At 40.2% G+C, this 27938-nt stretch overlaps 1 protein-coding gene across 1 annotated transcript; it reads left to right on the forward strand.

Annotated features, from left to right (window-relative positions):
• Window positions 1-1016: 1016 nt before the first annotated feature.
• Window positions 1017-27222, forward strand: NPAT (nuclear protein, coactivator of histone transcription; the record flags this gene model as incomplete). The annotated part of the gene is made up of 18 exons (XM_082004262.1): window positions 1017-1053; window positions 4338-4456; window positions 6662-6722; window positions 8229-8301; window positions 8784-8824; window positions 9888-10118; window positions 10609-10693; window positions 12055-12187; window positions 12686-12777; window positions 12859-12946; window positions 15937-16033; window positions 16537-16668; window positions 17583-19244; window positions 21511-21626; window positions 21720-21828; window positions 22892-22949; window positions 25048-26203; window positions 27055-27222. 18 exons carry the CDS (start codon window positions 1017-1019, stop codon window positions 27130-27132), a joined length of 4368 nt encoding a protein of 1455 aa, XP_081860388.1. The 3' UTR covers window positions 27133-27222.
• Window positions 27223-27938: the final 716 nt, after the last annotated feature.

Below are 27938 nucleotides of genomic sequence, written 5' to 3' on the forward strand. Positions count from 1 at the left end.
AAAAGAAACAGAAAAGAAGAAGTAACTTTTTAAAATACTAATGTCTTCTAAAATGCTGATGGGCTGAAAAATGGTTGACCGAGAACTGTGTCAACACGGGTTGTATGTTGTAGGGAGTAGGTGGAGGAAGTCAGTCCTCCCGTTTGCAGTTAATAGTATTTCAACAGCCATAACAGCAGTGAAAAACTCCAAAGACCAAATCCTCCGATGGTTTCTCTTACTAGTTACCTAGTTTTCCAACTACCATACTATGACCACGTCCATCCCCTATAAAAGTATGCAGGGCAAGGAAGGAACACACCAAATAAAAGCAAAATCACGGAGAGGCGTTGACTGAAGAGCTGCAGAGGTGCCCAGGCACCGGCGCGTGGGGCAATGACAACTAACGGCCGCCATCCAGCCGCTCCACACGACCAGCTCCGGCTCTCCGACACCCCCACGAGGCCGCCCCCGCGCTGGCGCCCCACAGCACGCGTGAAGCTCCTCAGGGGGCTGCAGCCAGGGCCGCCGTACGCCCGCCCCGCCACGGGCGACGGGGCGAACGGCCGGGCTCACCACCCTGCCGCCAGGCCTGGAGCCCGGGCCGGGGAAGGGAGGGGAAGGACGAGCAGCCCCTCAGGGCCACGGAGCCTCGGGCGGGGGAGAGGCCGCGTCGCCACCGTGGCGCGGGGCGGGGCGGGGCGGGGGGGGGGGGAGGGCGGGAGCGGGCCCACCTCCGAGCGGCGTGGCGAGCGGCGGGAACCGGCTGCGGTACGCGCGCCCCGCTCCTCCCGGTGGCGCGGGGCGGCACGGCACGCACGTGCGGCGGCGGCTGCGGCGGCGGCGGCGGGCGGACCCGGAAGCGGATACCCGGAAGCGGATGCGCGGCAGCGGGCGGGTTCCAGCGGAAGGGGCTGGGCGCGGCGCTGGCTGGCGGAGTTTCCGCGCCTTCGCCTGGGTGGCGGGGCGGCTGCGCTGTGCCTCCGGGAGCTCTGTCCCGCTGCCTTCCCGCCTCATTACCCCCGCCGCCTCGGGCCATGCTGCTGCCGTCCGACGTGGCCCGGCTGGTGCTGGGTAAGTTAGCCAGCGAGGGCGGGGCGGGGTCGCCGTTCGCCCCTGAGGCGCGGCGGGGACGCCCGGGACGGGGAGCCGGCCGCGGCCGCGCCCGGGCTTGTCAGACGCCGGTTGCGCCCTCGGCGCGGCAGGAGAATGAAGCAGCCACGGCCTTGACCCTCGACCGCGTCGCACTCGTCCCCCCCCGGGGCCGGAGTTGTCGCTGCCTCTGCCGCCGAGGTGCAGCCCTGGGCCCGGCCGTCTCCGGGCTGTCCCCTCGCCTCCCCCCGGCCCGCTCAGTAGCGGGATACAAAGCGCAGCTCGATCTTAAGGGACTTTCGGGTCTCTGGAGCCGCCGCACGCGCAGGGGAGCTCAACAGGCCGTGCGGGCCGGGCTGCGCTGCTGCCGGGCTGTGCTTGAAGCCGGGTTCTCCGCGGGTTCAAGAAAACGTGGTGGTCCCTGGTGTCCACCTACGGACAGATGCCTGGTGACTGGGCTTTAGCAAAGTATCTGATCACAGGAGGAGCGCAAGGGTGAGCTGAAATACCAGAGGAGGCTAGGTTAGGGTTCAGCTGGTTTTCCTTTCCCTCCCTGTTTCTGTCACTTGGGAGGCTGCATTGGGTGTTTGGGTTTGCTGAGTGTCTGTTGAAAGCGCAGAGTAAGTGCGTTCAGGACGTCAGCAGCAGGCGGTGAGTTTTTTAAAAGACTTTATGCTTTGGATTATTTAGGTACTGCTACAGATAAGAACAAGTGGATCGTAATCAAAAATATGACTCACATATTTAAGTCCCACATGTAAGCACCTGTTGGCATAGGTTGCCACGATTTCCTGGCAGCTTGCATTGTGAGACTCAGCTTTCAGTTGTCCGCAATTTTTTTGAATCCAAAGCCATTAAGACTGAATCTTTCCTTCAGTGTTCCTCCAGCACAATTTTTCTTGCTACTGTCTTGAGAAACAAGGCTAGAAAGAGATGCAGTGGTTTTTTTATTGTGAAGCAATAGAACATTTTTAGAAACTCTGTGCATTGTAAAAGAGATTTAAAATCAGGCATGAGAGAGCTCTCGCTGTAATTTTCTATTAAAAAAATGGTTAAATTACAAGTTTCTGGGTAGAAAGCTTATCTTCTGCGCTTACCAGAGGCTTGCAGATGTAGTACACAATCCTGTCAACGTCATGTGTCCTAAGGATGATCCATCCTATCTTGTGTGTTGTGGCATGGTGTATGTATCATGTCTAGAAAACTTCTGAGCAAACTAAGGTTGTAGAACAGGATATTCCTTGTAGCTATTTCTACCTTCAAATAGAGATTCCTCTTCCATGAGGCATCTCTGAATTTGGGCGGATAAACAGGCTTCCCAGTGCAGCTCTTCTTCCATCTTTTTGTTTCCTATGTAGATAAGTCTTTTTGGTGCTGTGAAGGTTGATGAACATGGATTCAAGCAGCAAAACTAAAATGATAAGATAAGCTCACCCATAGAAAAATGCATAAGAAAATTTCTGTTTTTCTAATTAATGTAAGAGTGAATGTGTACTATGAGTTAGGTGTGTGTCTTTACATTTCTTAAAATAGAACGAAATACTGAATCATTCCTACTTAGAAGGTACTGTATGTACCTTTATGTCCCTTTCATTTGGTTTTGGCAATATTAAAGATTGTGTACTGTTATGTCATTACACAGGGTGTGCACAAGCAGTTCAGTTCAGTTGCACAGAAGATCTTAATTCAGGCATTTTTAAACTTTGGAATGCCTTATTTTGCAGGAAATTGGTGTATGTGCCAAATGTGCCTGTATGCAAGCATTCGGTCATCCCTTGCAATACTGTAGTAGCGGGTTCAAGAAAGAAAAATTGCAACTTTTTATGTAAATGTCCAAATGAGTTTGGTTGTAAGAACAGCCATACCAGCACAGGTCAAAGCTCCACCTCCCCTAATAGCCCATCCTCCATCCTGGCCAACACTAGATGGTATAGTGGATAGGAATAAGACTGGTGTGTAATGGTGTTTCCCTAAAATACACTTTCAGCTTCCAGCAGTTAGTGGCTTGAGAGTTTTCTAGCAAAATGTGTTTGAAAAATTAAATAGGACAGCCCTTTCTACAGGTACCACTAATGTTGTGGTAATTAACCACTAATAACCTGTCAGATAGGCCACCTCATACACTGTGATTAAACTCACAGTGGTTATTCCCCAATTGTGTTTAACTTTCAAGTTTGCTTATTTGTTGAAGACCAGAACAAGGGCTTATGTGTCTGAAATACAATCTGTTTTTTCCAGCTATACTCAGATCTGCTGAAAGATACTTGTCTTCACGCTAACTTAAAGGCTGCATTTTTCTGTAGGCATTCCTGAACTGAGGTGGACCATTTTGGGCATCCATTGAAATAGATATGCTAATGTATATATATCCTGCATTGTATAATTAGGCACATATTTTATCCTTTCTTTAAAACGTTGCATGTTCAGTTCTGCTACAAGCAAGAAAAACGAGACGTTTTCTTTTGTGGTTCTTTGTTCTAGAATCCTTCATTCAGATTGGTCTATTTCTATCTTTTAATGTTTAAAGTATTTGAAGATTAAAGCAGGGCCTAAAAAGTTTGATTAAAGCAGAACATATTTGCTGAGGAATGAAATTTTGGAAAAATAAACTTTTCCAGTATATTTCCTGTTAAGGTTAACTGCTGACTCTTGGGGTGTATACAGGACACAAGTTGCAGCTAGTGCATCTATTCAAAATGAAAATTACAGTGAGTGAGGGGGGAAAACCTTCTTCTATTATAAATTTTTGTACAATGCCAATTTTTTTTAATAAATCTTATACACTGTTCTAACAGCTGCACAGATTTTACCTGTTTTGAAACAGGAGGATGCGTGGAGAGTTATTGTTACATAGCAATGCATTTTATTAACAAACTACTGTAGAATTCCATTTAATTATCAAATTGGGTTGTTCAGCCCACGTGAGTTAGTTTGTCAGCCTCCCGAACCAAGAACTTTACTTTTCTTGTCTGTACAGTACTGTCTGTAGTAAAGATCAGTCAGAAATTGTTCATATTGTCTCACTTCCAATCTGGAATAGTTTGTAACTATAGTGTAATATCAGTAATATTTTGTGCTCTTTCTGGCTTTATTAAAGAAATAATTTGCAAGATACATGGTCTTTCAAAATAACTTCACTTGTCTAACACCCAAATCTTCACCTCATTATTTCAACATTGTATGCAGCTGCTTATGTTAATGGTTTGATAGCTATTGAGCACAAGTAATGAATGAAATAGCAAAATTTTCCATCTGATTTGTTTCAGGGTATTTACAACAGGAAAAACTTCTAGCTACCTGCCGTGAATTTATTTTGGAAAGCTCAGATTTGAAAGAATATGCAGAGCACTGTACAGAGGATGGGTTTATTCCAGCCTGCTTGTTGGTGAGTTTGTATTTGCAAACCAGAAAACTAAATTGTCTTGCATCTGTGGAGAAGAAAATCGAGATTTCTCAGTGTAACAATTACTTCTCAAATGCTGCTTAGAACGTTTAGTTAGATCATCCCCTCTGGTTTTGGGGTGTTGTGGGTTTTTTTTTTTTTTTTTTTTTGCATCCTGTGGTATTAGTGGTTATTTGGTTTCTAATATTTAATCTTACTAAGAAACATTTAAGTGTAAAATACGCAAATTGCTTTCAGCATATTACATTTAGTCTGCTTTATACCTTTGTGGTTGATATATGAAAGGGTGTCGAAAGGGTTTTACTGGTTTCAGGGCTGCTCTTCTAATTTATTGACAGTCGCTTTCCTATGCTAGGCATGGCAGCTGGTAATGTTCCATTTCAAGTACATATTAAATATTTAGGTAAGGCCAGCTTTATCTCAGGCTACCAAATTTTGTTGACAAAAGCTGTGTTTCGGTTTGGCTTCCTCTTTGATGAGTATCATCTGCTTTGTCCCAGGTGAAATGTGGAACTTTGGGTGTGCATAAATACAGCGTGTAGCTACTGTCCTGGTTTCAGCTGGGATAGAATTAATTTTCTTCACAGAAGCTAGTATGAGGCTATGTTTTGGATTTGGGATGAAAATAATGTTGATAACATGCTGATGTTTTCAGTTTTGCTAAGCAGTCAAGGACTGTCCAGCTTCTCATGCTGGCCTGCTGGCAAGACGTTTAGGGGTGCATGGAAAGCTGGGAGGGGGGACAGCCAGGACATCTGACTCAAACTGGCCAAAGGGATATTCCATACCATATGATGTCAGGCCCAGTATATAAAGCTGGGGGAAGAAGAAGGAGGTAGGGGATGTTTGGAGTTACGGTATTTGGCCTCCCAAGTAACCGTTAGCATGATGGAGTCCTGCTTTCCTGGAGATGGTCGAACACCTGCGTGCCCATGGAAAGTAGTGAATGAATTCCTTGGTTTGCTCTGCTTGCGTGCGTGGCTTTTGCTTTCCCTATTAAACTGTCTTTATCTCAACCCACGAGTTTTCTCACTTTTACTGTTCTGATTTTCTCCCCTATCCCACCCAAGGGGAGTGAGCAAGCAGCTGCCTGGTGCTTAGTTGCTGGCTGGGGTTAAACCACAACAGCTACATATGTAGATAATGTGCATATAGCTACAGGATATTTAGACGCTTTGCATTTTTAACATACACAAAATGGGATTTTTAATATAGTATGCAAATTACAGCATTTAGATGTATCAATGTTTTAATGTTTATATGTGTATCTTTTTCCTGGTTTACGTTTCATTCTTTTAATATATCAGTTAATTATATTGTCTGGGATTTTGTCCACAGTATTCAAAATTTGTGGAAATCTTTTCTGAGGTCCAAGGTCTTGATGCATCTATTCAAAACAGACCATTGAACTTATTTCGTGTTCAGTCATTTGTACTTTGTGGATAGGGTATTGAGAACCAAGCTATGGCTGGCAAAAATTAGAAAACCCAAATGTGAAGAGATTATCCAGATTCTTAAAGCTTTTAATTATCTTCCTTTTCTCAGTAGAAATATTTTTCCTGATTTCATAGAAAAGTGATGATATGATAGTGTCCCACTGCAGCTCAAAATACTTGCAGTAAGGGCTGTATTTGTCATACCCTGTAGAGTTTCTGCTAGCAAACAAGGCAAGAAGGTACAACAAATGATAGTGATAGCCTTAAAATCTTAATTCTTTTTATTTCACCTAAAATAATAGAACAAGGAAATGTGATATGAAAGTTAATCCTGTGAGACTGTTAAGAATTTCACTCCAGACAGAAGTTCTCTTCACGTTTGCATCTTAACACGTTTTGCATTCCAGGATGCTACATACTCATTACTCTGTTAGAGCTGTTCATCATCTTCTTTTTGTATTTCTAGTCCATAATAACAAAGGTGAGTGGAGGTCATGCAGCTCTAACTGCCTTACCAGTGTTGTGCAATGAAATCAAGAACTTCAGATTTTGTGTTCATAATGGCATTTTGTTCCATAGATTACTCTCTACCTAGTTTGAGAAAGCTGAGCACCAGCAGCATAAAGTACAGTTCTTTCTGTTGAGAGTCAGCGTGGTGTAGTCTTCTAAAGAACTGCATAAATACAATGTGATACAGCAGGTGAAATATAAGTTATTAGTGAAGATTCTAAGATCGGTATTTTTTTTCCAGTCCCTGTGTGGAAAAAACTTGACAACTATTCTTAATGAATATGTAGCCATGAAAACAAAAGGTAAGCCTTCAGAATGAGATTTTTATGTTCTTTTTCTTACTTATCTGTTGTGAACTCCTTGAAGAAGAGGTAATATCTCTACCTATATATGGACTTAGAGCAATCCTCCATCTACGCCCGAAGTTGAAGGTTTCCATGTTATGCAGACAATGGCCAGTTAGATCAGCGTCTTGTGAGCAAAATCAGAAGATCTTAGTTTGGATTTGCCAGCATATATTTTCCCTTAAATTTGGGCAGAACTTCTAGTGTAATAAAGCACAAAGATATAATAAAATATGCAAAATGTGTGGGTTTATGCTTGTAAAATTGCAATGTTTATTATTTATACTATAAATAGGAGGGGGATGTGCTCATCTCGTCTCTCTGGTGACCGGTGATAGGACACGTGGCAATTAAATGAAGCTGTATCAGGAGAGGTTCAGATTGGACATGAGGAAAAGGTTCTTCACTGAGAAGGTGGTCAGTCACTGGAACAGGCTCCCCAGGGAACTGGTCATGGCATCAAGCCTGCCAGAGTTCAAGGAGAGTCTGGAGAACACTCTTAGTCATATGGGTTTAGTTTTAGGTGGTCCTGTGAGGAACAGGGATTTGGACTTTGTGATCCTTATGGATCCCTTCCAACTTGAGGTATTCTGTGATTCTTTGAAATAACCTGGAAGAGTCCTATGGTGTGAAATGTTTCTTGTCTTGTTTTTAAAAGTAATTAAAATAATCTCAATAACTTAATATTTTGTGTGAGTGTTAGAGACAGAGTTAGAGAGTTTCCTGTTTTTAAAAACAGTTGTTGAGCTTCTGAATGTTGCCAAGTCTTACTATTTTTTGACACATGTTGTATGATCAGATTTTACTGGTGCTTGGTTCTAAGACTTGCAATTTAAGACATACCATGTTTGGAACATTTCTGAATGTTTTTTTCCTTTCACACTAGGTTTAATAGGAATGGTAACTAAGACTCAAACATACTTTCTTTAAAATACTTTGTAACTTGAAAAACTTTGTAATTGATTGGCTTACGTCTTTCCATTTATACTTTAACGTTCTGTACTTCAAAAATACCAAGTGTTTTTACCTGTTTGGATGGCATCTTAAAATAAACCATTGCTTTTAAAGGCCTGTCTGCCAGGTTACAATTTTCAAAAGCACAAAAGTGACTTCAGAATATGAATACCATTCCCAGAAGTGAGTTAGGTTAGCATGTGTTTGCCCAGGAGTCAACACCATGTGCAGATTACGTTGAGAATTGCCATCATGAATGTCTTTTCCTCAGTTTCATTTCAGCTTCTAAAACTGAGAACTGTACCCATGATGAAAGTGTGTTCGTATCAATCAAAATTCTTAAATTAGGAGTTAGGGCTCTCTAATTAACAGAATATTAAGAAGGTGACTAGACACCTAAAGTTAGATGATGTCTGAAACACTCGTAATAATAATTTTGCTTGTGACTTTACTTTTTCTCAATATGTACCTGTTTTAGGTATCTAAAATGTTTTTTTATGTTTATTTTAGAAACAACAAGTGAAGTTCCAGCAATGATGTCATCTCTGTGGAAAAAATTAGACTATACACTTTCTCAGATCAGGTAATACAGTTTTGAAATTCAGAAAGTAAAATACTCTGAGTGAGTCCCTATGTTGATCAGCTTCTCTTACCATTGTATGAGAATGGTTTTGCTCTCTGTTGCCTCTGAGAGATGGTGAAGAAGATAGGTATGTGAGATTTAATAGCTGAGTAGACGTGTCAAGATTTTAAGGCAGGACTAGCAGATAAGGAGGGCATTAGTGTATGTGGTCTTCCTGTAATAAAACAATATACTCTGACTCATTTAGAATCTGATACCATTGTGGTTACTTGATCAAAAATATAGCAGTAAGCTACATTTGAAGGATCTGTGACCATTGTTTGAAAGAATAAAAATAACAAGCAGTAGATCAAAGCTTTCTGAAGTAATGTGTGGTTGGGACCAGACTGACATTAACCATATGACAGATGATGTCGCACTGTATAACTGAGTGTTTCCATTGTGCTCCTTTTATTTATGTCACCTGTTTTGTTTTTTTTTAGGAGCATGCAGAATTCCACAGGATTTTCTGCTAATCAAAGGAGTAAGTAACTGAGCCAATTCCATGGAATCAATAGGCTTTATGATCAAATTATTTGTTTTGACAAAAAATGGGGAAATGCTGCAGCAATCGGTAATGCATCCATACTCTTAAAATGTTGTCAAATCTCTTTTGCAGTGTTTTTTTCAGCATGTCTGTTGTCTTCAGTGCAGTCTGTGGATTACTGTAATGATCAAGAAAGGAAAATAAGAAAAGCTGAGCTTTTTGCAAGGGGCTTTAATTCTCTATATAGCATTTTCTTCTCTGCTGAAAACTTTTTAGAAGTTTATACAGTTAAAAGGTTTAAAAACTGCTGCTTCAATCCTGAAGCTGTTGACTTAATTTGTGGTTCATAGAGGAACTGAAAACATAACCACTCAAATTATGATTCAGTTTCATTTCTGTTGAAGGGGAATATAAAAATGTGTTACAATCTTGAAACAATTATTTTTTATGCATACAAACATATGTCTAAGAAAAATAGAACAAGTATCTTTTCCTATCTAGAATTGTTTCTTTCATTACAAAAACTGCCAGATGAACTCTCAAAAAAGAAAAGTTACTTTACTTAAAAAAATTTTTTCTCTCTGTAGTACATCTACTAAGTAACCTGTGTGAGAAAAGAGAACACGAAATACAGGTAGTGATTATTCTTGGAGCTGAGATTCACTGAGCTGGGTGGTGTTCTGTTGTTTAAATTTGTCAGATTTAGTCTGATAAATAAATGCAAACTTACATTGGTTTAACTATTTCAGCGCAGGTCAATTATATGAGTGGTGTATTATGTACGAAATATCATTTTGGTATGATTTATTCCTGTAAATATTTCAGCAGACATACAAGCATGGTTACAATGTCTATGTAAGTTGCCTGTACTAAAATTATTTTGTCTCAAACCTATAACACAGAAGACAAAGATAGGTGTTGCTTACTTTTTGAGTTTCATGAATTAGTTGTTGAAGCACAAAAAGGTTTCAATGGAGCATCCTTAATTAGGTCTTGGAAAATCGGCAACTTTTTACAATTCCTTTATCATATTTTTTCATCCTGCCTTTATTATCTCCAGCACGTACAAGAAGTGGAATTGTAGAAATGAAAAGACAGAGAATGCTTCAGCAATCAGCTCCTGCAAACTCGGGATTGTTGTCTGTAGCCCATCAGTCAGGGCCACAGAATTCCTCTTCTATTGTATCTCCTCAAGTTATTCACAGGCCAACAATAAATCAAAGCATGTCACAGGCAAGACTGAATACGTTGTTTGTGCACCAGTCACAAACCCAAGACAACAAGATCAGCAGTAAGTTGCACACTTTTTTTTAAACCTTTTTTTGGGGGGAAGAATCTTTCGATATAAATGGAAGGTTTCTAACATCAGGGCTAACCATCTTCCACCAAAAAAGTTTCAGAAAATTCATGCTTTGTTCCCCTAGCTCTCCAGACTGGTTCAGGTGATTAAAATAAAAGGAGTGCCTAAAAGAGGCTCTTGCATGCTAATGTGAGTTCAGAGCTCAGAAGTGCATTAATTTGTCATTATTCTATCCAGTGTTCTCACCCTCGCCCAAAACACTTGTTTTAGCAGATAGGGATGATCCACATCAAGTGGATGTTTTTCTCAGTATATATTTAAAAGAATAGGTTCTCATTTTCATGATAATAACAACATTATTTTATATAAATTCCCAGGAATTGATTGGAACATATTAAGTAATGTATAGATTTCCGTAGTGCTTTAACAATGTCACTGGAAAAGGTACTGGCATCATGATCTTTCTTTTTCCTTTATAAAGCAGGAGATTTCATACACATTCCTGTTCCATCATCACAAGAACGAAAGCTTCATTCAAACTTGCTTTCTCCAGGACGAAGAAAAAGGTAGACATGGGAGTTTTCTTAAGAACCATTAGAGATTATGCGGTGTTCTAACCTCTAGTGAAAATTTTCTTAGGTGGTGGAATGTTTCACGGTTAAGACTCACTGAAAGTGGCCGGTGTGTGATGTTTCACAAAGGAAAGGAAAGTCAAAGAACTTAACATTAGACTGATAGGAGGTGATTTTTTTATTGCATATAGACGGTCTTTACATTATTCCGGTATTAGACATAGACAGATAATCTTGGTGCCTGAGATTTAGTATGTCTTCTAAAATATCCATATACATTTTGAAAATTCTCAGTATCGATGTAAATTTTTGTGTGGTTATATCGATATATATTTTGTGTGGTTTTAATGTGGCAAAATGATTGGCTTCAATAAATTTTGTCAGCAAATATTTTCATATTTGCACTAAAAGTGGTGTGAAAAACTGTTCTTATGCTAGATTTGCATTTTTTGTTCTTGGATTCCAGTGTCCTTTAATGAGTTGGCTGGTGTCTTTGTGTTCCATTTGTTGTCTTTATCTCTGACTAAATCCCAATCTATGGGTTTGCTTACCATTATTCCAGATTGTTACTCGTTTATAACATTTCCAAGTCCTCTCTATTCCTGCATGATTTTTTTGTTTATAAGTGACTTTAGAGCCACTGTTGATTGATAGTTTCAGAAGAGCCTACACCATGACTTCATATAAAAGCATTGCATTTCCTATTCATAATCTAAATTCTTATGAAACCTAACATTTGTTTGAGTCTTTAACAACAGCTGCTCCTGCAGAGATCTTTATTTTCATTGGTGATGCCCAAGTCTTCTTCTTGAATGACAGTTAATTGGAACCTGTACCACCAGTTACAGTAATGTGTACTGGAGGGGGAAAAATACTGAATAGTGGGCATGGAATTCAATTTGCTGTTGTGCTGTTAACCCACAGTCCATGTATTTGTAACTTCTATGAAGTCAGACACAATATATGCATTCAACATAATGAAACAGATATTGGCTTTTTTTGTATTTCCGGTATGTGTCATAGAATCATAGAATAGTTGTGGTAGGAAGGCACCTTTAAAGTACATCTAGTCCAATCCCCCCTGCAATGAGCAGGACATCTTCAACTACAGCAGGTTGCTCAGCACGCCCCATCCAACCTGACCTTGAATGTTGCCAGGGATGGGGCATCTACCACCTCTCTGGGCAATCCCTGCCAGTGGTTCACCACCCTCATTGTGAAAAATGTAGTTAATTTGCTGTCGATTAAAATCCTTCATTTGCTAAGAAGGAAGAGAAGCACTTGATTTACTGACCATTAGGTCTATTGTTTGCTATGTTCTCACAAAGTACATCACATTTCCTGCAATGTTTCAGTGAATCTCAGAAGAGGAAAAGCATTGCAACATCTGTACCTCTTTCAGCAACTAGAAGTTCTCAAGACTCTGATGAAGTAATAATAGAAAAAGAAAGTGAGCCACTTGAAGAATTCATAGATGGTAACTTCCCAGTGAGTATATACTTGTGGAAGGTATTTACATTTAAGAAATTAATTCAGACTAAGGAGAACTAGTCTTTTACATGTTGTTTGTCTTGGGTATTATAGAAATTAACTTCAGAAGATAGATTTATTGTTTTGTATTTGAACTAGCTCTTCTGTGTACTAAACTAGTGAGGATGGCATAGCTATGTAGAGGTTTTTTTTCCTTGACTTATTGGCTTTGCTAAGATACCTGTAAGCTGTCAGAATACAGTAATTTTGTAGAGAATGGAAACCAGAAAGCACAATAAGCCTTGCTGTACTTTAGGAGAGTAGAAGTACAGGAATGTCTTGGGACAATTTTCCTAGCAATGTCATGCAGTCACAGATTGGCTGCCTCTCTTTTACGAAGAGTGTTCTCTGTGTTGAATTGATTTTTTTTTTTTTTTTTTAAAACAAGAAATTCATGCTTCTTTTCTAGTGATGATAAAAATAGAAACCTGACCCCTTTAAAACTGTGTTTTCCAGCAACTGGTTATTGAAAATGCCAGAGAAAAAATCTTGAGCAACAAATCTCTTCAGGAGAAGCTTGCTGAGAACATTAACAAAATCCTGGGCAGGTAATAAAAGGAACCTCTAAACCTCATACATAGTATTTTGATTTATTTTTGAGTTCTGAACTAATGACTAATGTGTTCCAGTGATGGCAATGTTGCTCAGGCCCCTAAACAGACAGACAGTGGCCCCACAGAACAGGAGACTTCAATTGATGAAATTCTTGGACTTCAGGTAGGTGTGGATTGCCCTGTTTACATTTTTTGAACACCAGGCACATGAGAATGATCAGTTACGGGAACTATGCTGAACCTCTGTCAACTGTCTTGATATGCGAGATTGCTCCTTTTTATTTGTTGGTTTGTTTTACAACACAGCTAAGGCTATCTAATGGCTAGCTTCTGCCCCAGGGGCAGTTCCACAGCTTCCCTTGCATAGGCATTAACTCTTACCTTGTTGTATGGTGGTGGACAGTTTCAAGGACCTGAACTGACAGGGTACTTTGCTGGGTATAATCGTGAGCCAGTTTAGCACTCTGAATTCATTCGCAGTGTCTTTACAAGGCAGCATAAGCATGCAGCAGAGTCAAAAGCCAAGGGAGTAGGACCTCTTCTAGCAGCAGTTAGCTGGTAACGTTACCCTGCAGACTGAGATCTAAGTACACTGTCCCACAGTCACCAGCTGCCTGCTTGTCACTGGATCTTTGGTACCAGCTTCTGACTGAGGATCTGATCAATAACCTTGTAGAAGAAAAAGGAATTTAAAATATCTTGTGGTCTCCAAACATGTTTAGTCTGGTCTGATTTTCTGATTTGCTGTAAGATAAACATGGATTGTCTAGTATAGCAGGAGAAATTGTCTTTGGAGCCTAAATAAGAATGTTTTTTCTTAAAATTTAATATTTTTTTGCTTTTGGAGGAAATGTACATTTCAACTTCTACAAACTAAATTCCTAGTGTTCTTGCTTCATTCTCCTGCAGCACTCGAGCTGGAAATCACAGAGTTACAAACGATTTAATGAGGGAATTAAAATCTTCACAGCCCTCATGACAAGGACAGGAGAGTAGAGGCATTGCCTGTTTACAGAGTAGAGGTATAGCTATTCTTCTGTCACTTGGTGATTTTTAGGTCAATTTTTGTCAAAATATTCTGTTTTTCTGAGCAGAACAAAATCAGAGCAGCTTCTTGGTTTAGTTGGAGTAGCTGAGACAAAACAATCACATGGGATATCCACCCTTACAACCAGCATATCAAAATCTGTAGAGTTCTTAGAGGATCTCTAGGAAGTCAGGAGAAATTGTGTATTTGAATGCTTGACAATGTACTGAGTGCACTACTCATTTTTGTCCTGGGTGGCTACCAAACAAGTCAACTTGAAACAGGAACCTTAGAGCAGTGTCCTATGTAGCTGTGCCTTCCAGCTGCCTTCCACAGAAAAGTAGCAGATCCTTCTAGAAGCTATGCACATGGAGGACAGGGAGGTGACTTGAGACAGCCAGAATGGCTTTACCAAGGGCAAGTCCTACCTGACCAACCTAGTGGCCTTCTGTGATGGAGTGACTACATCAGTGGACAGGGGAAGAGCTATGGATGTCATCTGTCTGGGCTTCTGTAAGGCCTTTCACACAGTTCCCCACAACATCCTTCTCTCTAAATTGGAGGGATAGGGATTTGATGGGTGGACTGTTGAGTGGATGAGGAATTGGTTGGATGATCACATCCAGAGGGTAGGGGACAACGGCTCAATGTCCAGATGGAGATCAGTGATGAGTGGTGTCCCTCAGGGGTCCGTACTCGGACCTGTACTCTTCAGTAACTTCATCAATGACATAGTGGGATCAATGGCACCCTCAGCATGTTTGCAGATGATGCTGAGCTGAGTGGTGTGGTTAACTCACCTGAGGGACAGGATGCCATCCAGAGGGACCTGGACAACCTCGAGGAATGAGCCCATGTGAACCTCCTGATCAACAAGGCTAAGGGCAGTGTCCTGGACCTGGATCAGGGCAACCCCCAGTATCAGTACAAGCTGGGGGATGAAGGGGTTGAGAGCAGCCCTGCTGAGAAGGACTCGGGGATACTGGTGGATGAAAAGCTGGACATGAGCCAGCAATGTGCGCTCACAGCCCAGAAGACCAACCGTATCCTGGGCTGCATCCAAAGCAGCGTGGCCAGCATGTCGAGTGAAGTGATTCTGCCCCTCTACTCCACTCTAGTGAGACCCCACCTGGAGTCCTGCGTCTAGCTCTGGAGCCCTCGGCACAGGGGAAGACATGGACCTGTTGGAGCGGGTTCAGAGGAGGGCCACAAAAATGATCAGAGGGCTGGAACACCTCTCCTCTGAGGACAGGCTGGGAGAGTTGGGATTGTTCATCCTGGAGAAAAGAAGGCTCCAGGGACACCTTCTTGCAGCCTTCCAGTACTTAAAGGGGGAACAGAGGAAAGATGTGGGCAGACTTTTTAGCAGAGCCAGACAAGGGGTAATGGTTTTAAACTAAAAGCGGGTAGATTCAGTCTAGACATAAGGAAGAAATTTTTCCCAATGAGGGTGGTGAACCACTGGCAGGGGTTGCCCAGAGAGGTGGTAGATGCCCCATCCCTGGCAACATTCAAGGTCAGGTTGGATGGAGCTCTGAGCAACCTGCTCTAGTTGAAGGTGTCCCTGCTCACTGCAGGGGGTTGGACTAGATGGCCTTTAAAGGTCCATTCCAACCCAAACTATTCTATGATTCTATTATAGAACATGTAATGAGTAAATGAAATAAAACTTCTCTTTGCCTAGCATTGTCTTCTAGATAGATGCAAAACCAAGAAAATAGGGTTAATTTGGGGATTTTTATTTTTTTTTTTTTACCAGTGGTTGACTAGTGCAGGCTCATGGCCTTCATACCATTTGCATAATCTTGCAGGGTAGCCTGAGATACGGTTCTTAACTAATGCTGGTCATTATGTGGAGAATACTCCAATACACATGTGCAGGGTGTACTGTCTGACAAAGACATTTGAGTATTGGAGGACTTTATTTCTTAAAATTTAATCAGTAATATTTTTTAACAGAATTAAATTTGTGGCAGAAATGTTTCCAGCATTAGTCTTTATGTTTCTGTGCTGAGCAGAAGTAATAGAACTGAAAACAATCTGTAAAGAAAACAGTTCTTGTCTGTTTTTCTTTTCAGTTATTAAAATAACTGTCTAACAGTTCTGTGTATCTTGTCTTTTCTCAGGGTGAAATTCATATGTCAGAAGAGGCTATACAGGACATTCTAGAACAGACAGAATCAGATCCAGCTTTTCAGGCACTCTTTGACTTATTTGATTATGGTAGGGTATATTTTACTCAGTTGTCCCATTACTATAAAGCATCATGAATGATGATTTTTCCTAAGGGTTGCTTGAAGAAGCAAAGATAACTCAGCAGGCCTTTTTTGCAAGAGAAATGGACTTTATAGCATCTGTGTCCCTCAATTCAGAACTAGATTTTTATATACATTTATACACGACTATAAAGTACAACATTTTCTTGTGGCTGAAATTCTGGTTTTGTGCTGGCTCGGTGATTGTTTCATTGCTGTTATTTTAGACTCTTGTTTTTCTATGCTGGTGTAAAATTTTTCTATTTGTCTGATCATGGATATCCTCACATAAAATATAAGGATATTTTTATGGTATTTCTGAATTTGTAATGAATACAGACAAATAGTTCTTTGAGTTTAGAATGGCATTTCTTGAATTTGAAACCTCCATGCTTCATTTAAAATGTAATAATCACATTTGTGTGTAAAATGACATATTCAATCATTCTTCTTGCTTTATTTTGAAAATAGGAAAGAGCAAGGTAAACAAGAACTTACCTGCTGGTATTTCTGGTCAGAGTGGAGTAGAAAATGCAATTCTCGTGGATGAGGATAACCTGGAAACACTGGAAAGTTCTTTAGGAACAGAAGAAACTAGCAGATGTAGGTGTTGGGGTTTTTTTTCTTTTTCTTGAAGATCTCTTCTGGTCTGTTCACTTTTAATTATGAAAAGATTTCCAAACAATTTGTACATTTCAAGATGTCTCTCTTTTCAGTAGTAATACCCAATCTGACATTTACATTGCCTGAACGTGCGGATACACCTAGTCTGTTAGAAAGTTTCAGTCTATTAAAGTTAACAGTAGTCCCTCAGTGTACTTACAGGCTGTGCTTCATAAGCTCCTAAATGTAACCAGAATATCTGCAAATCTGTTATCTTGTTCAAAGCAGAGATACTTTGCAATATTCATTGTGGAAAATGTAAAGATAATATTTTACATCTAACCCTATTAATCTTTTCTCTGTATTCTGTAATGTATTGGTTAATTAATAGACAAAAAGAATCTTATGCTGGACAAAAGGTATGTTTAGTCTGTCTAGCCCATTCTTAACAATAGTTGTCAGTAGCAGATATTTAGTGAAAGTATATGAAAAATAGAGCCAAGAAGTCTTTATCCTGAGAAGTTTTTTGTGCTTCTGGAAATCTGATTTGGTGACTTGAGCTGTTTGCTTGTTATGTGTATACTTATTTATGTACAGACTGATTTGTGAGATTGACTAATGTATATAACCATACGTTTCATATAACTTCCACTCAGCTTGAAAGTAAGGATGAGTAGAATCATAGAATCTTTGGGTTAGAAGGGACCTTAAAAGGTCATCTAGTCCAACCCTGCTTCAGTGAGGAGGGACATCATCTAGCAGATCAGGTTGCTCAGAGCCTTATCCAACCTTATTAGCATTATTCCCACTTTCATGTGAAAGTTTTGCATTGAACTGATAAGTTGCTTCTAAAACACTGTAAAAAGATCATCTGCTCTAATAATTATGGAACTAATTTATTCTCTGCTTTACAGGTGATAATTCTAGAGAATCATTATCCTGTAAAGGTTTTCAGTTAGGAGAAGCATCATGTGCCTTGAAGACCAGCATTAATGATGATGATATGAGTAAGAAAAATACAACCAACGAACAGTTGCATGGAAATTGTAGACCAAGGAAGCAAACTGAAGTGCTTAAAACTGTTACCCCTGAACATATTGGAGAGCTTGAAATTGCTTTTGACTCTGTGCCTGGTTTGACTGAACCTAACAAGAGACAGAGTTCTGATAGTGAATGTAATGAACACTGTGGAGATTCTTATGATAAAAAAGAGTCATCTGCATTAGTATCCAAAAGAGCTATGGAAATTGAAAAAGGCCCACTAAGTCATAGTACTCAAAGTAGTCCTAATTTAGAATATGTTCATTCTGGTAGTTTGCAGATTTCTTTGGCAGAAGGTACTAGTGGAAACGAAACACATTCTGGAAGTAGATGTCACTTATCACCAGATACATCACTATCTGAAAAAACACTTACTGAAACCCCTTCTGATGGGAGCCCTGGCCACAGTGTACTGCTGAGAAAAAACAATTCATCAATTTCTAGCCCATCAGCAGATGCAGGAAGAGAACATGCTGTAACAAACAATACAGCTACCTTACCTGGTATTTTACAGGAGGACTCTAGCCACTGCTCTAACCATCAGGAACAGAGTACGCAGTCAGACTGTGCTGCCGGATCTGCAGTGAAGATTTCAGATCTTGACAAAACAGAGTTGCAGCTTGAAGTTGTTGATACTTCTAACAAAACTTATTCAAATGATCAGCATACACTTGATAAGCCTTGTGAGAAAGATTTTAACCTCCCTTCAGGACTGCCAAACTCAGAGGGAACACGAGGGGAAATGCAAGAACCTTCATCTTCTACTAAAGTAGATGCTGATAATACATATTTCTCTTCTGGTGATGATGCATGTACAGAAATTTCTGTAGTATCCACTGAAAATAATCTTACTGCGTCCGAAATATGCCACTCTCCTCTCGCAGAAACTGCATCCTCAACAGATGAGGCCAAAAGTATAAGTGGTGTATCTTCTAGCAGTCAACCAATGGATGTTGATCCTTCCAACATAATGTCCCTCAAGATCATCATCAGCGATGATCCATTTATTTCCTCAGACACAGAGTTAAATAATGCTGTTTCCAGCATCACAGGAGAAAATTTGCCAACTATAATATTGTCTTCTCCAGCCAAATCCCCAGCCAAAACTGCAGGCATGTCCAAATGTCTAACTTCAGAAGACACAGAAAAAAATGTGGATTCAGCTTTGGCAGAGCAGAATCTTCTCATGCTTAGACCTAAGGATCCTGTGGTCACCTCAGTTAACACTCAGAATGAAGACTGCACTGTTTTTTCAGTTGCAGGTGCAACTAATCTTTCCAAGGAAGGGGGATTTATACAGTTGATGCCGGCAACAAGCACAGCTTTTGGGAATTCAAACAACCTTTATATAGCCACCTGTGTGACTGATCCAGCTACCTTGGGCACAGCTGTAACACCATCAAATGTAGTTGTATTGCCCAGCAATGCTATGCCGCTTGCTGCCCAAGCTCCAGCTGTACAACAGTTACGGACTCCTCCTAGATCCAGCAATACATTTGCAGCAAACCAGACTGTCTCCCCAAACTTCCCACAAGGTAATTTCATTATTCGAAAATGGTTGAAAATGTGGTGTTTATGTAGCATTTGTATTCTTTTTTTGTGTGTGCATTAAAAGTAAACAGTTTTTAAGCACTGCTCTGTCTGCCCCTTGAAACTAGCCAGGAATTATGTATTTTTGAGTATAGTAGTTGCTACTAAAAATGAAATAAAAACTATGAAGAGTCATTGACCAGGCTGCTTTAAAAAAAAGAAGCCTGATATTTCAGAAGGTTAAATTATGTATTTTTAGCAGTGATAAATTTAGGAAGCATATTTTGGCTTACACTAGAAAAGGTTCCATTGTTTTGGCTAAATAAGGCAGGGTTTTTGTTTTAATAAGTTTCCTGTTATAAATAGAATGCTATGTGTTACAGGTATCCATATTTAGTTTATGTAACTGGCTGGATGTAGATAGCCCTTCCAAAAGTACTTACTTGTCTTGTTCTGTTTCATTTTCCAAAAATGTAATTTTACACTAGAAGTACACTTAGACAAATGTAAAAGTATAACATTATTTCTTTCCATAATATAAAATCTCTCCTGGTACAAGCATTTTTATTGCAGTAGCAATAAAAAAAATTAAGTGCTTTTTGAAATGTTCAACCTAACCATAAACTAGCTGTAATGAACACATTTAGATTTCTTTCCAAAACTTAAAACTTATTGCAGTTATCCTTGAATTTCTGTGTGTATTCATTTTGTTGTGGTCAGAGGCCAGTGCAGCAGTATGTGCAAGATTTGAGAGCTCTGGCCTTTCCTATCGTTAGGATTTCTTTATGCAACTGTGTGGTTTTGTGGGTTTTTTCTTAACAGAGAGAGAAATAGAAGTTTACCCATTCTTCTTGATTTGATTTTTTTCCTGGTAGTGCTCATGTAACTGAAGAACTGTGTGGAATAAATTTTTCTTTCACCTTTGAAATTTTTCTTCCACTTTTCAATTAACGTGCTGTAATAGTTTCCCTATTTTATAATTCCTGTATGTCTGGCAGTGTGGTTTAACCCGGCAGGTAGCTAAAAGAACCACACAGCCCTTCACTCACAGTCCCCCCTCCATGGGATGGAGGAGAGAATCAGGGGGAAAAGTAGAACTCGTGGGTTGGATAAAGACAATTTAATAGGACAGGGAAGAAGAGAATAATCCTAATGATAATAAGAATGATAAAAGGATACACCAAAGAAGTGAGGCACAGCATAATTGCTCACCAGCCGCTGACCGATGCCCAGTGAGTTCCTGAGCCACGGCCACTCCCCGGCCAACTCCCCCAGCTTTATATACTGAGCATGATGCTGTATGGTATGGAATATCCCTTTGGCCAGCTTGGGTCAGCTGTCCTGGCTGTGCCCCCTCCCAGCTCCCCGTGCACCTCCTGCCTGCTTGCTGCCAGGCCAGAGCACGGGAAGCTGGACAGTCCTTGGCTGCTCAGCAACAAGTAAAAAACATCAGTGCGTTATCAACATTCTTTTCATCCCAAATCCAAACCACAGCACTATACCAGCTATCAGGAGAAAAAGTAACTCTGTCCCAGCCGAAACCAGGACAGGCAGCTGGACGCTCTTATGACCTGTTAGAATAACTGTTTTAAAACAACTGTTTTAACAATTATTTAAATAGTTTATACTCAACTCAACTCAAATATTCCAAATTAGTCGTATTGTGCTATTTTTTTTTTAAAATAATTAATCTCAAACCCAGTAATTAACTAGACTCTTTGTGTACTCCGCTTAACACCTCCTACCAGCCAGGAATATACATTAGATATCTACATACATACAAAGATAGCCTTTCCCAGCTTGTGTGCTTGTGAGTGGAAGGTGTTATGGGTGCACTCTAAGAAAAAAAAATAATTCTGCTAATGACTTTTGAGCATGCTAATTGTGGAGAATAGGATGCAAATAACAGTTCGTTTTTACTAAGCAGCAAAATGAGCAATGTTACTTTTACTGGGTTTTATATATCACTTTGAATTAAAGTTCAAGCCTTAACATAGGTTTGTCATACTTCAAGCTTAATTTTGAACCATTTCTTAAAAAGGAAAACGAACTTTAACTAAAGAATTCAATATAAACTAAAAATGACACTGGTACTTACACAATTTTCTAGAGGTGATGTATAGTAAGGACAGTGAAGTTTTTCTAAAAGCCAGAGCTTTTCTTCCCACCGGTTTGACCATGCATAATTTTAAGAAATCCTGTTTTGAAGCTTTTCTTTTCACTGAATTATTTTTAGTTCATGTACAACTTTAACACTTTGATATTTTCTAGGTTCTGCCATTATAATTGCATCTCCAGTGCAACCTGTCTTGCAAGGAATGGTGGGAATGATACCTCTCTCAGTAGTAGGACAAAACGGAAATACATTCTCAGCACCAGCCCGCCAGGTAGTACATCACAAATGAAGCTCTTCAGAATCAAAGCTGAAGTGATAAGGAGTATTTTGGTAAATTCTAATGGAATATTTTGATTCTTTCAAGGTTCTACATATGCCTGTGGCTAATCCAGTGTGCAACAGAAGCGTCCCAAAACTTCCCATCCCTCCCAAATCACAAAAGATTCCTGGAGCAAGGAACAAGAATAATACAGGTGCCTGCCTTGCATTCTTGAGAAGGGCAGAAGAAAAGCAGGGGCTTCTAAAGACATGTCAGTTCTGAGTAATGAAGTTTTATAAATACCAGTTCTCCTCTGCCAGATAACTGCTGGGATGGCTTTGAGAGAGACCTGTACCTGCTGTTAGTAACTGTCTTTGCTCAGTTTACAGAGAAGAACTCCCAGTGTATAAAATAATTCCAGATTTGGGATCAAGCTTATTTACAAAATTTAATATTTCAAGACTCTAATGCAATTTTAAAGGTTTACTTCTCTTTCTGTTTCTGATTATTTTTCATCTTGTTGGTTGTAAGTACAGTTTACTGCTCCCATTGAAACAAAGCCACGTGGTGACAAAGAAGTTATTAGAAGAGTCAACAATTTATATTTAATATTTAATAGAAGTGTTGCATATTTATACCAGAAAATGCACTGTCCTGTCTGTTTTCTCTTTGCCATTTCAGGTATATGCTTTTGTATGTTCATTTCATTGAGACCTTGCTTCTTTAAATAGTAAATTGGAAGAAGACTAGAGTTACATTGATTTGTCAGTGTTGGGAGGGGGTAAAGAAAAAGATTTGAGACTAGAAATAAATCGAGTTATAAGGACAACTTGTGCTTTAGTCCATCTACCTTTTTTAAAAAGGGTAGGCTTACTCATAAAAATGCAAACAGAATGAAGTTGCAAATTAAGGAAAAAGGTAGGATTGTATAGTTAGTCTGCATTCTGCTTTGCTGATGGATAACTGAGAGTTCCCTGTGGTTATTTCCCTTCTACTTGGAAATCCCTGCTGTGTGTTTCTAAGTCCAGCATAGTTGGTTTTGTCTTGCCAGGTCTACATACTATTTAAGTGTAGACAGCCAGCTTCTTGTTTATACTTAGTTGGTGACCTTTGCTAATCTATTAATCTGTAAACTTTAAAATAAGGAAAAAACTGCAGAGTTTTGTTGCAGGGTGTTTCTTTATTGATTCTCTGTCAGGTGAAATGTCATTGTACTAACTGTGAGATTATTTACTTGGAATATTGTAGTTTATTAATACTTTTATCTGTTGTTCCAGGAAAATTGGTACCAAGTGTAGCTGAGCCTTTGAACCATACAAATCCTCGAACACAAAGGTCAGTCGTGCTAGGTATTCAAACTTGCTTTCTTTTTCCTGCCATGAATTACTTTGCACAATATTGGTGGAGAGGAGAGCAGCTTTTTTTTTTTTTAACAATGGCAGAAGCAGTACTCTTCTTTATTTCCTCCTGTCTGTCTGCTAGGACTATTGATACAGATGTGTGCTAGTACTGGTGCAGCCTGGGCTAGAATTTTGCTGTTACTGTTCCTGCGTGAAGTTTGTATGGCTTTCTGTTTATTTTCTCCTGTCTCAATTGTCAAATAAAAATTGTTTGAGCAGAGTCCAAGCTAAGAGAAATTGCCTGTTATATTTACTGGGAGATTTTACTGACTAACCACCTTCCCCCCTCCCCCCCCCGTTTTTTTTTTTTCATTTCAGGTGGGTGTTACCCATGGTTTTGTAGTATAGCCTCATTGCCTTTACCACTCTCTGGCCCAAATCCAGTAGAGCTTGTTAGATTGGGTTCTGCATGTGTGTTTCAGCTGTAGAACACTGCTTGGTCATTTATAAAGCGAAAAGTCAAAGGAAAGGTGGTGAGGAGAACAGCATGCTAACTTTATATAGAGGAGGATAACTTAATTGCTAATTGGGATAGGTACTAGTTTTCTATTGGGCAAGTGAGAGAGAAGAAAGTAAGGCTTCAGTAGTAAGTCTCCTTATCCTTAATGGACTTAAGAAACAAAAGGGTGTTGGAATGAGCAGAATAGTGTAGGAGGAGATAAGTTCAGTTTAAATATTAGAGGTAAAACACTCTTTTATTGTAGAAATAAAACATACTTCAAAAAAATAATCTATTCAGAACTCAGTTAAAGTGGAGGAAAACAGGAACAATAAAGTCAACTTATTAAAAAAAAAAAAACAAACCAACATATACCAAGGTATACAGTATACACGCATGCAAAAATTAGTGATTTTTAAGATGCCACAGAGGCAAGATTTTGGATAATATCACTCTGATAATTCAGCACTCTGTTAATTTTAATCGATCTCCAGATACATGTTTTGCATAGCAAAGAGAGCAAAATGTTCCCTGTAAAGAAATGTAATTTCTCATTTCTACTCTCTACCCTCTGTCTCATCTCAAATTTCATGGAAATGAAACAAACTGCTACCACCCATACCTCCTTTACATTCCCAAAATTAATTTGACTTTTCCTCTTACAAACCCTAAAGGCTTATCTGCAGGTGGAGAGTCTTACTAGCATAGTGAATATGCAGAAACCACTCTTGGAAATGCAGCATAAAGCCAGGAAGAAGAGCACAGACTAACAGTGGTATGAGCTGACAGAGCAGAAGCATTTTTCTTTTGATATCGCTACAGTGCAGTGGTGGCTTTTTCAAATTAATGTGGCTAGTTGTCAGGTGGAGACCACGCCCTAGAGAGTTTCTGTGTTCTTGAGCAGACACCCACTGAAAGCTTTTTCTCTTGCTCAGTGTCCCATCACCTACAGCAAACGCACAGGGGCGAGTACAAGGCATGCACGTGATGATATCGCCCAGCATTTTCTGGCAGCCTCTTAGCAGTTTCATCTCCAAGGACTTCTAGAGCCAGAACCAGTATTCTGGGATGGACTATCCTGTCGTGAATGTGCTCAGTTTCTTTTTGAACTCAAGTAAACTACTAGCATGCACAAATATGCCAGGGTAAAAAAAGTTCCCAGGCTTGATTACATGCAGTGTCCAAACCTCTTGTTTTGTTTTGCACCTGATACTAGTTTGACTTGATGCCCCTAGTTCTTCTGCTGGATGATATACAAATAGCTTCCTTTTTGTTGGCTTTTTTCCCCAGAGCTCTGTTGCATTTCCTCTCAGTCATCTCTCTTTCCAGGCTGAAGAGCCCCAGTCTACCTAATTGTTCTTTGTCCAGGCTGTGTTTCATACCTTTTTGTCATCCTTTTTGGCCCTCTCTGAGCTTTCTGCAGTTGTTATCCCTTACTCCTGGTCTCTGTGTGTTGATAAAATACTTGCATTTAGAGAATGGAGAGAGCTTTAAACAGGTTTTTGAGGGGGAGGTGGGGGCTTCCAGCCACAGCTGAAATGACTTGCCTAGTAAGAACAAGTATGTTGCTGAAGTGTTCTCATCTCATTTTCAGGACTGGAAATTCAGACAAGCTTATCACTGCAGAACTAGGAAGGAAAGTGGAGGAGAACTTACCTGTTGCACCAGTAGAGAGCACAAGCTCAAACTCAAGACAAAGTGAAAGCCACAGGAGAGTGCTTTGCTTTGATAATGTCCTACCTGCTCCAGGGGGTAATGCCCAAATTCAGACTACTAAGAGTTTATCCCAAAAAGAAAGAAATGAAAATACCTTATTTGCTGCTGACTCCGCATCATCCTCTGCTAAGGCACAGGTAGCAAAGAGAGAGAAGGATAAAACGTTGCCTAGAATTCTGTGTAAGCCAGAAGTTGGTAGCAACAGAAGCACGTCTGCAAAAGAGCCACAGCCTGAGCGGAAGGTGGCAGCTGCAGGGCTTCCATTAGATCCCTTCCACAAGACTACAGCAAATAAAGAAAATGAATTACGAAGGGATACTGATGAAAAACAGAAGAACCAGGACAGTGCCAAACTCTCAAATGGCCAACAAAGTGTTAGCTTATGGAATGAGAAGACGGTTGCTTCAGTGCAAGAGCTGAACAAAAAGCAAGGGTCACTGTCGAATGGGAATGGCAAATCTTCAGTGTCCGTTTCTTTGTCTTCGAAGGAGCCAAAGCGAGAACCAGCTAAAGTTTCCAACCAAGGCCTTTGCCTGTCAAGTCCGTTCACTAAACAATGTGTGGAAATGTTGCAAGACATCCAGTGGCATAGCCCGACCAGTAAAACAGTTGAAAATGGAGAATTGCCAGTACCCCGTACGCCATCTGGAGTTGGGGACAGGCATACAGATGATACTACAGATAGCGTACGGACACCGACCTGTCGGCGCTTCAATGAGGATAGCACAACCCCTAGAATAATGGTACCCCCTGCTACGCCAGACTTGCCTGCCTGCAGCCCGGCTAGTGAAACAGGTAGTGAAAATAGCGTCAGTATGGCTGCTCACACGCTGATGATACTGTCACGGGCGGCTATTGCAAGGACTAGCACTGCAACCCCCCTGAAGGACAATACTCAACAGTTCAGATCTTTGAGGAGTACAGTAAAGAAAAGGAAACTAGAGGACTTGAACGAGGGTGAGAGAAATTCTCGTTCTGCAAATAGAAAAGACCTTCAAAGCTCTCCAACACCATCAAAAAAGAAGAAAATAAAGGCAAGTACAGGCATTTACTTAGTTTAAAATTCTAAATATATATTAGACATATATATATGTATAAAAAAAATTACAGTGGGATGGTTCAGAGGTGCTAGTCCAAATCCCTGACATCCTGTTTGTCAGTTTTACCAACTTTGCCTCTTGAGCCTACTCTGAACTAACAGTTTTCTTAAGATTAGTATAGTCTTCAGATACACACAAGTAACTCCTGCTGACTCTCTGCACATACCTATGAAAATCAAATTATTTCTCTTAAAACATGAACGAGTTTCTAAATTCTAGCTTCAGACTAAGTTTCTAGGTAGTATGTAGGAATTAGGCCAAACTCAAACTAGGCCTTGCTAGAATTCAAGCTGTTCTTGCATCCTTGTTTACCACCAGGACTAGGAATCCACACTGTGTATTCCCAGTTGCTGTAGTCTACAGCACCATGCCTTTGATGTGAGGATTTAACTGCAAAGAGCAAAGGTGTGAGAGGTGAAAAGGGGATGTATGTAAATAATCAAAAAGGAGACGTCGTGTAATTTTGTAATTCATCATACTTAGTAGCCTACTCCCGAAGTACTGTAACTGAAAAATGCTCGCTCGCTTGTAGGGCCGATGTGACAAGAGCAGCCAGGCTGTGCTTGGCTGGGCTGCTGCTGGGGCCCAGAGCTCAGCTGCTCCTGCCCCTCTCAAGCCAGTTGTACCCTGGGAGGTACACCCAGGTGTAAATGCATTCCAGTGTCTGATGTGCAGTTGTGTCTACAAGGTAGATGGAAGGCTGAGGAAGAAAGGAATGCTTACAGACTCTTCAGTATCCCCAGGTTCTTGGTATTCAACACCACCATTCTTTTCCTCTCCTACAGAAAAAGAAGCTACCAAATTCATTTCCAGCAGGAATGGATGTGGACAAGTTCTTGTTGTCTTTGCATTATGATGAATGAGAAAAAAGAAGTTGAACTGTGACTGTCTAAAGCCAGTTGTTTTTATGCTGAGGTTTTGCATGGGAAGAGAAGTTAATTCTAAAGGGTGAGTTGCACTTTCAGTGCACTGAAGTTTCACTTTATAGCAAAATCATGCCGTTTCTGAAGCAGGTTGCTAAGTGTAAATATCATTGAGTTGGTATATGTTTATTTTTTAAAAAGCACTTGCATAATTATAGAGCCATTTAATTTGAAAAATTGTAAATTTGTATAAATGTAATGTAAGAAAAGTTGTATGTTTCCTGTTACACCACGTTGTCTGTGTTCTGCTGCATTCTCTACTCACCCATCTGAACTGCTTAGCCAATTTGTGAAAAGGTTGTGAATTTGACGGCGGTGTTTGTAAGCTCTCTGTTCTCTGACATGGGCAGCTAACTTGGCCACTTCCCATTGTCTTGTTGAATCCGAAAGGGACTTAATCTTCAGATGTAACTCTCTTCTCTCATAACTGTCAAACCCATGTTGTAAGGCTTTGAATGAGCTAACAAAAATACCAGTAACTAAACATAAGGTCAGTAAAACCTCCAAAAGTATTTCTGATCTAGTGAAGCTTTTCCCAACCAGTCATTCTGATAAGAACTTTAATTTGGATAAACCTCATCTGTTTACAGTACTTGCTGCATGGGATGTTGGCTGAATGCAAAAGCTGTTTTCAAACAAGGAATACTTAAACTGTAGCAGTAGCCAGACAAGAATGTTAGCACATTCTACTGCAAAACTCAATTCTTTTAACTGTCATTTGTACTGTTGAGAAAGAGTTTGTTAAT

The sequence above is a fragment of the Phaethon aethereus genome (genome assembly GCF_964289735.1).
Source record: "Phaethon aethereus genome assembly, chromosome: 1".
Lineage (NCBI taxonomy): Eukaryota > Metazoa > Chordata > Aves > Phaethontiformes > Phaethontidae > Phaethon > Phaethon aethereus.